This window comes from Onychostoma macrolepis, chromosome 12, assembly GCF_012432095.1.
Source record: "Onychostoma macrolepis isolate SWU-2019 chromosome 12, ASM1243209v1, whole genome shotgun sequence".
NCBI lineage: Eukaryota > Metazoa > Chordata > Actinopteri > Cypriniformes > Cyprinidae > Onychostoma > Onychostoma macrolepis.
Window position 1 is genome coordinate 3,203,733 of NC_081166.1, and position 13,775 is coordinate 3,217,507.

Sequence of the window (13,775 nt, forward strand, 5' to 3'; positions counted from 1 at the left end):
GTCCTCAGATAGTTAAATGTGTTTGTACGCATGCATTTCAGCGGCTGTCAGATTTCTCTGTGTGTAGCAGCTCTAAATTCCCACGGAAGCTCAAAAACCGGTATTGAAAGCAGGGTAGAAATAGATTATGCATGCAAAGAGATGCGTGGGAAAATGAAAAGATGAGAAAACGCAAGACAGAAAGAGAGAGACAGAGGAGAAATCTCCCATTTCAGGGCCGTCCACCGCTACCGTGCGTATCTGCCGTGAAAAGCCTCAATTAAAAACCTCTGCTCTCTCACACGATAATACTCATCCATTATACATCAAAGCAGCGCCGCGCGGCCTCAGCCTACAGTGTGTTCTTGTGCGTCTTGTGCGAATATCCATACAGGTTCTGCTGGTACCTGCTGCTTTTAGTAGCGTGAGAGGTCTGATTCCTGAAATAGGTTCCTCACGATCCCACTCTTTCCTCGCGCTCCTGTCCTCGCCACCGGAGGCCCAGCGCCTTCTTGCTTCGCTGCTGCTGGAACTAACAAGGTCAATATTTGTCTTCTGGGGAACAGGAGAGCTCTTGTTGTGAAATGCTGGATGTGTAACTGCATTATTGCCAAGTTCTGTGCGGTTAAACAGGCTTGCGTCGCAGCTGAGAGGCCTTCGAGGTGGCTTGTATGTTTTGGTGTCGCTCTCCCCTGCTGTGCTGCTATCGTTTGGGTTGCTGAGGTACAGAGACAGGCTAGATCTGTGCTGGGAACTCCACTGGTTTCCTCCTGGCTCTAGAGATATAGTTAACGGTTGGTTTAATGGTGAGGGATTGACTTTAGATTCATTATGGAGTCCTTCAGTGTAGCTGTGTCTGTACTGCACTGGACTGAAGCGCTCTCTCTGTTCGGTCATTTTCACAATGGTTGCCTTTCTTCTCAGTACCACGCCGTGGTCCATCTCTTCACGATCAGAGCCAGAGGTTGAGGCGATGTGCAGGCTGGAAGTGCTTTTTGTCCTCTGTTCTGTGACTTTGACCACTAAAGCTTTTCTTCGTCCATCGGCGAGGTCATTCGTCGCTGGACTCAGAGGCCTGGAGTTTGTGTGCATGACCTTCCTGGAAGTGATAGTGATGGACGATATTGAGGAGCTGAAGGACTCCGGCGCGCTTCCACGCCTGCATGTGGGATTTCTCAACACGGGATGAGGTCCAGCGTGGCATGTGTCCATCTCGGCTTTCGGATTCCAGGCTTGCGGTCCATTTCGTCCTCCCTCGGAGCTCACGGATCTCGAAGCCTGGAAGCAAACAAACGAAATCCCTTGAATTGGGCTTTGTGTGGATGAAAGAGGTTCTCTCTGCCTCCTGTGTGCACAGTAATGCTTTCGGAATCCATCATTCTGAACTGGTGCATTCCGCCGTTTCCATAGCAACCGTATCAGTTTTGGGGGCAATTCGGTTAAGTTGGAATTCAAGGCACTTTTTTATTCAATTATGAGAGTCACAGGAGAGTTTTAATCTTGCCTTGCTTTCATGTAGCCCGAACTCACAAAATACAGATGCTTATGCATATGAACATAAAAAAACAGTACCACAGTATATATCAAAGTACCATGGTGCCTTCATGGAATGGCATTCATAACCAGTTTAACTTCTGAAATATTAAATATTTGAGTGTAAAACTGGATGTTTAAACTAGAGAAAAATGTTGCTTCGATACATCTGGTTAAATCCAACTGTTATAAGACCAGAAGCATGTATTAAGAAAGAATACTTTGAACAATTTTGAATTCATGTTGTCTTTAAAATAAGGAGAGCATTAGCATTTCTGTAGATATGGAAACAGTTTATTCTTTCTTCAGTGCCACAACATTCTATTGGAGGAGAAAATGGTAAAAAGATAGAATAAAATCTGTTATCAAACACTCTTCATCTGATTCCAAACACTATCCTGACTCTTAAAAACTTAATTTAATCAAACTACAAAGAGATCGGCATCTGATGTACAGTATGTTTTGTATTTTATACTAAAACACAAAAAATAAATAAAGTTAAAATAACTTAATTTGATTTATAAATAAATTGAGAAACAGAAGAAACATTCGTGAAACATTCTTATGAATAAAATTCTTCTTAATGTCATATTTTTAACTTAAGAACTTCTTTAACTTCTTTTCTTATCTTTTTCTTCTTATCTGGTGTATACATTGTATATCAAAGTATATTTATTGTACTTCCATGGAATGGCTTTCATAACCAATATTACTTCTGCAATACTTGTGTAAAACTGAATGTTTAAACTAGAGGGGAGAACTTGATTTTATACATATAAATCCAATTGATATAAGACCAGGAACATGCATTAAGAAAGAACAGAGTCGGTTTTTGGTTTTATAACTTTTTAGAAAAAGGAGGAGCATTTCTGTAGATACTGAAACAGTTTATTCTTTCTTCAGCCCCACAATGTCCCAAATAATCCCATCCCATAAGCAGCACAATAAACAGACACAGAAAGAGATTTTTTTCAGAGAACACATTTATCTGATAGAAACAGTCTTCAGCTTAATTCAGAGCAACTGCTGAGGTTGGTTTGTGTGTAGGTCATCTGGAATTATGCTTTTAATTAAAGAGCATTTACAGTGTTTCTAAATGAAAGACCGCTGAGGAACAGAAGCAAAGCACAGACAAACTTGATCAAAGGTTTGCAATATTTGTTTAGTGCTTCATGAACATCTACATTACCACTTCAGATCCGCACAATTTAAACTACACTTATGTTCTTAGCAGATGCTCGCATAGAAAAGCAACTTGGGCCCAGACCGGATCTGCAGACTTTATTTTATGCACTGATTTTGAAGAAAATCCAATGGATTTAAACATGGTGGTAAACTGTGTTAAATAAGTCTATATTTTTATTTCAGCAAGGATGCATTACATTTCTATTTCAAATAAATGCTGTTCTTACACAAAAATATGAATCAGCACATCCATTTTCAACATTATTAATAAAAAGAAATGTTTAGAGCAGCAAATCATCCTATCAGAGTAATGATGCTGAAAATTCAGCTTTGCATCACAATAATAAATTGGATTTTAACATATATTCACATAGAAAACAGTTCTTTTTAAATTGTAATAATATTTCACAATTCAGGAAACAGAAGCAGAGAGTGCTACACGGGTGTCTTTATAAAACCCCTGGTGCTCATTGGATATAATGGAGGTAGAAATCAAATTGTATAGACAAAATACTTCCAAGGCACTCACAGGGTGAAATAAAAAGCCTTTAATATATTGGGCTTAAAGCATTACAAATAATTAAAAGTAGATCTACTTTTAATTTTTTGTAATGCTTTAAGCCCAATATATTAAAGGCTTTTTATTTCACCCTGTGAGTGCCTTGGAAGTATTTCGTCTATACAATATTTCACAATATTACAGTTTGAACATACATTTTCTAAAGTTAACATTTTTAAAAGAATAATAATAATAATAATAATAATAATAAAATAACATTTAGTGCTGTCAAATGATTAATCGCATCCAAAATAAAAGTTTTAGTTCACATAATATATGTGTGTGTACTGTGTATATTTATTATGTATATATAAATACAAACACATACATGTATATATTTAAGAAAAATATGTCATGTTTCTATAATAAATATAATATAAATTATATGAATATAAATATATACATGTAAATACATATACATATTTTCAAAAATATATACTGTATATATGTGCTTTTATATATACATAATAAATACACACAGTACACACACATATATTACATAAACAAAAACTTTTATTTTGGATGCAATTAATCGTTAAATTAGTCGTTTGGCAGCACTGATAAAATGACAAAATTGCATTTGTTAAAAAAAGTAAAACATCTGATTAATGAAGGGTGGAGTTAGAGAGCTTTTGCCAACAAGGTTGGTTATTTACACTCAGTGTAAATACACTGGCATTAATCAAACCATGTGCTTTTGAATCACAAGGTTATATAAAGAGCAGCAAGGCTTTATGAGCCACGTAATCATACAAATCTATATTAGCGGTGTCTTTTGAGTAAATTCTGTATTTATGTAGGACAACAAACAGGCATCTCTCTGTATGGGGGCCGGTCGAGAGACCCAAAATCCATTTTAATAGTGTGAAAAATATTTCACATTAAAGCATCAGGCTCATTATGCATGACATTTTCAGATTTTAAGCACAATTATAACATAACACACTTTATACAGCCAAAAATGTTACATTATCTCTGTTTGGTCTCTCAGAGACCCGAAATATAAAACATGAATAAATGCAATGGATTTTCACATGCTACAATGATTTGACTGGTACACACTTCAGAAATACACTTCTGCAAGCTTTATAGTTTGATTTATTTTATTGTATCGTTCGACAATGTGTTTCTGCTGGTGTCAAATTGACCCCAAACAGAAACTGCACTGTATAATAATCATTTTTCTGAAAGGTGCATGCATACTTTATGATACACGAGAGGGCTGATACCTGAGTATTTCAGAGAGCCAAACTGAAAATATCTGAAGGATTGTGTAATATTATTAATATACCGATAACAGAACATAGGGGTTAAACTCTGGTGCAAGCAAGTTCCTATAAAGCAAACTAGTGTTTTCAGAAGACTGTTAGTCTCACCTGATGGAGGACGGATGGTGTTTTCTCAGGTGTCCTCCAGTATCTGAAGCCTACAGGTTCAGGCCTAGCAGTTTCCCTGTCTGAATAAAACAAAAAAAGTCCACTTTGAGGTGCATTTTCCGCGTTTTTCATTGAGAAATGAAACATAAAGCCAACTAGAGAGTGTCTTTTTGCGTATGATATAAATCCAGCGGCGTTTCCTGCCACTCCTGTGTCACACTAAGGCCGATCTTCCTGCTGTGTGTGTGTTTACACTGTCAACAGAGATCTGCTTAGAGCAACTTAACCTGCATCACTTACAGGTGTCATGAAGACAGAGAGCGAGCGGGAGAGATCTCCATCTGACAGACAGTCTCCGCGCCACCCAGCTGTGATGGATCGTTCTCCGTCAGCGTCGCCATGGAGACGCGGTCACAGCAAAGTCTGACAGCGAAGGTGGCAAGCTAACTATTTCTTGCCGTCGGTTTTTTAGGCAAGTAATCACACTTCACACTGGCAGCTAAAACCTGACAGGCAGCTATTTTCCCAGCATGCTCCCGGTTCGCGGGGCAGCGCGGCACACACTCTTGTCATCCGCTCAGGTGTTGTGTGTCAGCTTCTGCGTCGTACTGTATTTATGTAGGCTATTCACATTGTCGTAATTACCAGCTGGAAACTCTGGGAAGCTTTGGCTTTCCGAGTTGAGGGCGTGTCATTTAAGAGTCGTGGTGGAAACAAATTGGTTTGAATCAAAATTAAAGCCGAAGTGTGTAATTTCTGTCTCATGAAAGTCACCGTATAAAACTGGAAAAATAATGACTATTTCAAACAGTCTCCATCTGCTATTGGTCAGCCAGCAGATAGCCACGCCCCCGACCAAAGCCATTGGTTGAGGATAGTTGAATAATTTGGAGCAGTGCATGAATGATAAAATAAAAACAGCATCAGTTACACAAGGGCTGCCTGCTTACCATGATTGATGATAAAATACTGAAAAAAATAAAATAAATTGTAATCTAAAATACTAAATTTTTTTCTTAAATACTGAGTTTTTTTTATTATTTTACTGTCAAATATTACCATAGAAATATCTATTTTTCTTTATTATATGAATTTAATATTTTTTTATTTTTGTCAATAACATTTCTATCAGAAAAAAATAATTCACAATACAATTATTATAATTTTCTTGATATTTTTACAGTTAAATATTGCAATAATACTTTTTAATCATTTTCTAATTTTTTATAATAATAATAATAATAATAATTTCACAGTTATTATTATTATTTTAGATTGATATATTATCACATTTTATTTATTTATTTTTATTTTATTTTTATTTTGGTCAGCTTGTGCAGCCGTACAAACATATATTATGTATCAGAAAAAAATGAGCAATAGAAAGTTAGTCACCTAAGTTCTAAATAAAATCCCTGTTTTTTTGTTTTTTTTAAGAAATGAAAAAGAGAGGCTAAAAAAGGGATTTTCCCAACACATTTCTTTAATTCCCTTTAAAACCATGCAGTTTTTTCCCGAATCAAAGCAGAATTCATTTCTTTTCCACCACTGTTTTGGGATTCAACAGACAGGTGATCTGGCAACACAGTGTGATCCAGAGCGACAGGCAGCAAGTGTCTGTCATTGACCCTTAGTCACTCATTCTGTGTTTACAACCGAAGAACGGCCTTCACTCACACACACACACACACACACACACACATTGATCAGCATGGCACTCATGTCCTGTCAGAGTCACACACCATCTGGAGCTGGTGAGAAAAAATAAAAAAGAGAGAGAAATTCCCAAACATTTCTGTTGTAAACACTCATGGAGGAGTAAGTGCTCATCGTTCCTGCATCGCTGCCTCCTCCTCCTCCTCCTCTTTGCCCTTGACTCGGCCCTGCTCTCACGGCTGTAATTACAGTGACGCTGTGGCAGCATCATTATACGCTCGTCACCTGCTGACAGACCCCAGAGAAAAGATCCAGCAGCAGCAGCAGGAGCGCTGAGAGGATGACGGCACGGAGGGAACCACCGCATGAGACTGAAAACCTAATCCTACTCTGTCCCTGACTCCAACCAATCTGCTTCTGAACCAAAATCATCTGATTCTGAGTCCAAACAGTCTTCTCTTGACTCCAAACAATCTGTCCTTGGCTCTAAACAATATGCACGGCTACAAAAACTCATTCCAGACTCCAAGAACTCTTCCTCTGATTCCAAACACTTCACTTTGATTCCAAAAACTTTCCAGTATGTCCAAACACTCAGCTCTGACTCCAAAAACTCTTTATGTAAGGCAAAATAACTTAATTTCATCAAACTACAAAGAGATCAGAATCTGATGTATGTGTTTGTTGTTATTGTTGTTATAGTTGTCTTTTTTTGTTTCTTTCTCAGAGTAACTTGGCACATACAAGGGCCAGATTCACAAAATAGAAGAATAAAATTATTGTTAACTGTCATTTTCTTCTTATTTTTGAATTCTAAGCATAATTCTATCTTACCACAGAATATCACAGAACACTGATTATTTCATGTACTTGTTCAGTAATGCCTTTTTGTTCACTTTTTACCCCAAAAATCTTTCATAGTGCAACTTTAGAGACATTAATGATATGCACAACTTAGAATTCTGCATGAAGCAATTCACTGAATTTACTGAAGATGGTATTTTATACCACCAGTGTGTAAAGCTCAAACCTCCAAACATAATTCAATGGTGTCCTCAGCCAAGTTGTTCATTCAGAAATTTCATATGCCGTCTTAGTCAATACGCACCATTTGGTGTTGGCCAATTAAGTTTGGCAGGAGTGCTGAGCAGTACTGGAGTGATGGGAGACTTCAGTTTCTGCTGAAAGAACACACAGACTTTAGTTGTAGAAAAGACAGATAACATGAATGTGATTTCATTAGATAACAGATCCTGCAGTATTTGAAAGCATGTGCTGCTTGGTTTGATGTATTCTGATCTAATGCAATGACATTCATATACATTTCAAGTCTGACTTAAATTAGTTCACCCAAAAATGAACATTTTCTGAAAATGCATTCACTCTCAAAGCCATCCAAGATGTAGATTAGTTTGTTTCTTCATGGAAACAGATTTAAAGAAATTTCACTCACAAATGGATCCTCTGCAGTGAATGGGTGCCGTCAGAATGAGAGTCCAAACAGCTGATAAAAACATCACAATAATCCACACCACTCCAGTCCATCAGTTAACATCTTCTGAAGCAAAAAGTTGCGTGTTTGTATATTATCTCGTCTGAATTAGGAGAGAAGTATGCCCCAGATCAAGCTCCATTTACAAGCAAAAACAGCTCTAAACAAATATGTGGGTGGATTTTAATGTGAGAGACAATAGGAGATGGACTTTTTCACTGGAGGAAGTGTTATTATGAAGTGGTGGAGTGGTGTGGATTACTTGTGGATTATTGTGATGTTTTTATCAGCTGTTTGGACTCTCATTCTGACGGCTGCAGAGGGTCCATTGGTGAGGAAGTGAGGTAATACTACTGTACATATCTCCACATCAGTTCTGATGAGGAAGCAAACTCCTTTTCACATTGGATGACCAAAGGGTGAGTAAATTGTCAGCAAATTTTAATTTTTGGATGAACTATTCCTTTAAGTGTCCAAATACTAAGCTTAAACATAAATTGACTGAAGTGAAATGATAGAAAGATTTGAGCGAATCACAAATGCATTTGGATTCGTTCCTATCCTCTGGGCCCCGCAGCACTGTTGTGATCCTGTTGTTGGCTCAGATGCGGTTGGATCTATTCGTGCCTAAATCTGTTCCGAATGGATCCAAGCACCTGCTGACAGAGCGGTTTTATCTCGACTTCACGCAGCACCCAGACAGCCACTGAAGTTCACGTACTTGACAGTCATCCAGAGATTTCTCTCTTTCCCTCCTTTCAGTTTTCTATTGCTCTCTCTCTTTCTGGCATCAGTTGGCACTAAGGTAAATCAGGTCTGAGAGCTCGGCTGTTCATTTCCAGGGTTTGCTCCCAGTAGAGGTGAGGCTGAGTGATTGTTGTGTGGTGTACAGCGGTGGCAGAAAGTCTGGGACTCTGAAGTTTATCTCCAGTCTGGATGATTCAATCGCTCTGAACTTTTGGGCAAAAAAAGTTTTCTATTGTACAATTCATGTGACACAATGGAACTGTCTCATTAAACTCTCACAGATCATTTTTTTTATTACATTTTTAATCTTATTTTCATTTAAAAACTGCAGCATTCTGAAATGTAAAATATGAAAGCTGAATCTAAATGATTTAGTGGATATCTGATAGTCGGATTACTACGCAAGAACAATTTTCTTCTCCAAAGAGCAGATAAGCCATTATCAAGGGACACTTTAAAACCATTCAGAAAGTAATTTATAACTCAAACTCTCTTTGTCAGAACTGAATATTAGAATACTGTACACTGGACAGTGTATACTGGCTTTTAAAGTATGGGAAACAGACTGCAGTATATATCTGGACTGTTATATTTTCTGCCACCATTATTGGTTAGAGAAGTAAAAGCACATCTCTCCCAACAAGACACATGATTTAAGGAATAACCTTAAATATGAGCAATAGTCACAGTGATGATTGCCTTAACAAGCACCATTAATGATAAATACGTTAGTACAGTAGTTCATTGTTCTCACTTGACCCCATTATGCTGCATGGCTAATTCAGCAAGTGGCATCCAGTCTTGGAAAGTTATTTTGAATTTTCATTTTCATTTTGTGCAAGGATGTCTTTTGGTAGCTTAGGCTAATAGAAAACCAGGCCAATTAAATTAAAATTCAAATAAATAAATAAAAACAATAAACAACAAATACGAAAAAAACTAAACAAAACAAAAAAACAATAAAAGAAATAAATACATACAAATTAAAAATGTTTAAAATGCATTAGAAAAATCTGAAAAAGTTATCTGAAAACAACTCTTATGGTATAAATAAATTAAACCAAAATAATAATAAAATGAAATAAACAAAAAATATAAGCAATACATAAATAAAAATCATAAAAAATAAATAAATAAAATAAAAAATGTTCCAAATGCATTAGAAAAATCTGAAAAAGTTATCTGAAAACAAGTCATATGATAATATGATAATAATAAGATAATAAGAATAATAATAAATGTAAAGTAAATTATATATATATATATATATATATATATATATATATATATATATATATTGTACAATAGGTAAATAAAATAAAGTAAATTAAATCAAATAAAATGCTTCAATAATGCTTCAAATGCATTACAAAAATCTGAAGATATTCTGACAGTATTTATAGTTATAATAATAATAAATATCAATATACAATACATAAATAAAAACAAAAATTAAATAAATAAAATTGAAAAATGCTATAAATGCAATAGAAAAAAATCTGAAAATGTTCTTTTTTTTTTCTTTTTTTAAATCTGAAAATGTTCTCTGAAAATAAACTTCTTGCTTTGACACCCCTACCCTTTTCTGTTATTCTTTCTTACCTGGCATCTACTGTTGTCATGGTGGTTGTCAGAGAAGTTGTTCAGTATCATGTGTCTTTGTATGGGCAGCCAGCCGAAGCGAACCGGAGCGAGAGCACAGAACTGAGCTCTTTCTGCAGCAGGAGCAGCTTTAATGTGAACAGACTCCAGGCTGCTCGAGGAGCTTTCACATACACTGGGACAGACACCAGGGGTCTGATTCCTCCTGCAGAGAGAGGAAACATCAGGACATAGTGCGTTACTTCCCGCCATCTCATTCGGGAGAACTGGCATTGATACTGTCCTGTCCGCAAACTGAGGTATTTGATTCTGAGGCCGACGTGATTGGAGTCTCTCCAGTGTCTGAAGCCATTTGTCCATCCTGCCACCCTCTATGCAGCTCAGAGGACGAGCTCCGCGAGGGGGCTCATTCACCTGAGCCGCGGGGCCCTCGTAATAACCCCGCTCCCCAGGCCTCCTCCATGATGAGGACCTGCGAAGGAGTCTCGTGCTGTTTTTGCCAGCTGCACCATGGGGTTGAAGTAGCTGCCGCCAGCCCTCAGGCTTCACATCCTCCATAATAAACTCTGAGAAAGACATTGAAAATGGATCTTAAAGGGACCGTTCACCCAAAAATGAAATTTGGCTGTTCATTTACTGACGCCCAGGCCAAGATGTAGGTGACTTATTTTCCTCAGTAGAACAGTAAAGAAGATTTTCATCTGAAACCGTGGTCCTTGGTGATTAATCCATTAATCTGGAGCCTCAGGCAAGCAGGGAAATACCACTGGTGGTGGTTGAGGAGAGAACCCCCCTGTATAGCAATACACAATAAAAGCGCTATATAAATGCTTCATTCATTCATTCATTCATTCAAAACGATTCTTTTCCACAAACTGATTCTTTTGGACAGTTCATTTCAATTAATTGGTTCAGTTCACTGGTTTATGTAATCATGCAATGTCGTATAGACAATTATATTATTGAAGCACACAATAATGATGTGAAACGTGGATGTTTTACTTGTCCAGTGCATATAAAATGAAGAAACTAGTCTTCATCAGGTGATCCTTTAACATAAACCATGAGAAACCATAAAAACTTTCATTTGGCCCCTTCGTTAAAGTGCTCGGTTCACACATGCTCATATCAGCAGCAGTTTCCTCAATTCAGTGACTGTTGGAGGAACTGAAGCACTGAGTGAGTTCATTCATCATAGGATCAGATACACCACTATTTTGGCTTATTTTGAGTCAGACTGACTGTCAGACATCTAAAAGTGAGTTTGAAGTTGTAGATCTATGCTGTTTCAGACATTCAGTCCAATTTGGTGAACTCATTTAGTTCACTATAAAGAACCAGTTCAAAAGAATGATTTGTTTGCGAAATGGACATCACTCTGGGCTGTGTAGCTAATCTATGGATTATAGGAAATAATGTTGTAAATAATGTTTTGTTTCTTGCACAGGCCGATTGTTTTGCTTCATAAGACCTCAATATATCGCCAGGAGCCATTCATTTTGTGTTGCCTGATATGCTTTTTAATTCTCAAAAATGGGCAGCCTTTGACTCGCATTTTATAGATCACCAAAGCTAAAAATCTTCTTTACTGTTTTACTAAAGAAAAAAGTCACCTACATCTTGGATGGACCGAGGCTGAGTAACTATCCCTTTAAGAACAAGAAAGCACACCCTAATTTCACAGTTTCACAGTGTTCACACTACATTTTCTCATAAAGTTAACGTACATGCACACCCAATCTTGTTTTTCAGTAAAATAATACACCAAAACATAAAATATCAATTCTCTGAGCTGCTTTCAGATTTTTCTATTGCTTTTGGCAAATAGTTTCATAGATCTTTTTACAGTGACGTCCTAATTGAGCTCAGACTGCTTAGTCAATACAATCCTACACAAACACACTTAAAAAACGCCAATACTCAACGAGCTGACATGACAGCGTGCACGGTAAGCAGAACAGTTTACCTGCGTCACACGGCTCTGAAGAGGACGACACAATTTGACTTCAAGAGGCAATAGCACTGTGACAAACCCAGCTTTCCTTCCATGTCTCCTTCTCTCACAGTGTGAAGAGGGGCCACTGGTGCTGTCTCCTCTCAGCCATGACTATAAATGTGTGTGCTAGTCTGAAGGAACAAAAGACTTACAGAACGACTTTTATTTTTCACTGGGAGAGATATGTGTGTGTGTGTGTGTGTTTGCTCGCAGCCAGTAAATACCCCCTTTTTCAACCTGGACATGTTGGCTTGGAATTGTTTTGTTTACTCTCAGAGATGCCTTTAACGTTTGTCTTGTTGTCACAAAGGAGTCTGCAGTTTAACACAGATAACCTATAGTGAAAAAGCATTATCTGAATAAACTGTATACTTTGTACTACTTGCATTTTCTTCTCTTTCAGTGTGTTTTTTTTAAAACATATTTGGAGAGTGCAAAACTCAACTTTTGTGGGTGGATTTAACAAGCTAATGAGTGGGTGGTTGCTAGGTAGTTGCTTGCTTAGCCAAGTCAAAAGCTCCAACCTTTAAGTCTCTTTGGTGTAATATTTAGGTCTCTAGATATGGCTCGGTTATCTCCTTCAATATGAATTGATTGGATTGTTTTCCAATTATCCACCAAGCAAGAAACTCTGAAAATCACTTAGAAAAGTAACAGCAAAAGTTTGTTGAACAAGCTGCACAATATAAACAATCATTAATGTCTTTAACACAAACTTAGTAACACTGGAGTTTGTTCAAATCACTGAGCCTACATATGAGCAATAATAATAGTGATGCTTGTCTAAGCAAATACCTATGGCACTAACATGGTACAGTCAAGGTATCTGATTATTAGATGTAGCGTAATACATGTGACACTTACAAACCACCAAATTGCATAGCAACACACGAAAATCCCATTAGAACACCATAACAACCACATAGCAACAGCCTGGCAACTAACAATGTTGTTCTAGCTTTACATCAGTGAGTTTTTCACATGCAAACACCAAAATCAATTTTCTGAAGTCATACAGAGATGTGGATTAGAAGCTCATCATGTAACACACACAGAGCTTCTGCTATCCCGTGGTTTGGAGAAGGACATGTGAACGCCTTCAGGCGATTAGCGCTTCAGGGAGCTGAATCAGATGATGAGGTTGTTCATGTTTGTGTCGGGACACCCACATGATCTCTCAAGACCACACAAACACATCTTCAGGGTGAATAAGCTCTGTCCCGGGGTTTTTGTACACAACCCATCCGTTCTGCTGCTTCAGGATCAGGATCAACAGCCCTTTGACCTGAAAGAAAGAGAAATCACAAGTGAGATCTCTTGGAAGTTGCTGCCGTGTGTATTTATTTATTTATTGTTGTACTAAAGCATAAAAATACCATGCTGATAACATGCTAAGTTCACGTACTTGTTTCTCAGAAAAACAAACTACAGCCAGTTATTCTACTTTGAAATGTGCGTTCCGTGTCGGAATGCCTGTTTTTGTTTTGGTCTGTGTGACTCCACCCACTGCCAATTTACCCAATAGTATTTCGACACCCTAGGTTGCCAGTTGGCGGAAAACACAGCATATTGCAGCCACGGAAGCCAGTAAACAAAGCAGGTCAGATATCACAGATTCTACCCGACCTAAAAAGCCTCAGCATCCATCTA

At 37.5% G+C, this 13,775-nt stretch overlaps 1 protein-coding gene across 4 annotated transcripts in view; it reads right to left on the minus strand.

The window, feature by feature from the left end:
* The window catches only part of c12h10orf90 (chromosome 12 C10orf90 homolog), a 29,442-nt gene extending 17,211 nt beyond the window's left edge, over positions 1–12,231 (minus strand). For 2 of the 4 annotated variants that reach the window (XM_058793237.1, XM_058793234.1), the window contains exons 1-5: positions 12,096–12,231; positions 10,130–10,695; positions 7,397–7,469; positions 4,633–4,712; positions 387–1,257 (exon numbers count right to left, since the gene is read on the minus strand). In XM_058793237.1, the coding sequence (XP_058649220.1) occupies positions 387–1,257; positions 4,633–4,712; positions 7,397–7,469; positions 10,130–10,687 (1,582 nt within the window). In that variant the 5' untranslated portion in view covers positions 10,688–10,695; positions 12,096–12,231. The remainder of the gene's footprint in view (positions 1–386; positions 1,258–4,632; positions 4,713–7,396; positions 7,470–10,129; positions 10,696–12,095) is intronic. The other 2 variants (XM_058793235.1, XM_058793238.1) reach the window with 2 other exon arrangements.
* Positions 12,232–13,775: the final 1,544 nt, after the last annotated feature.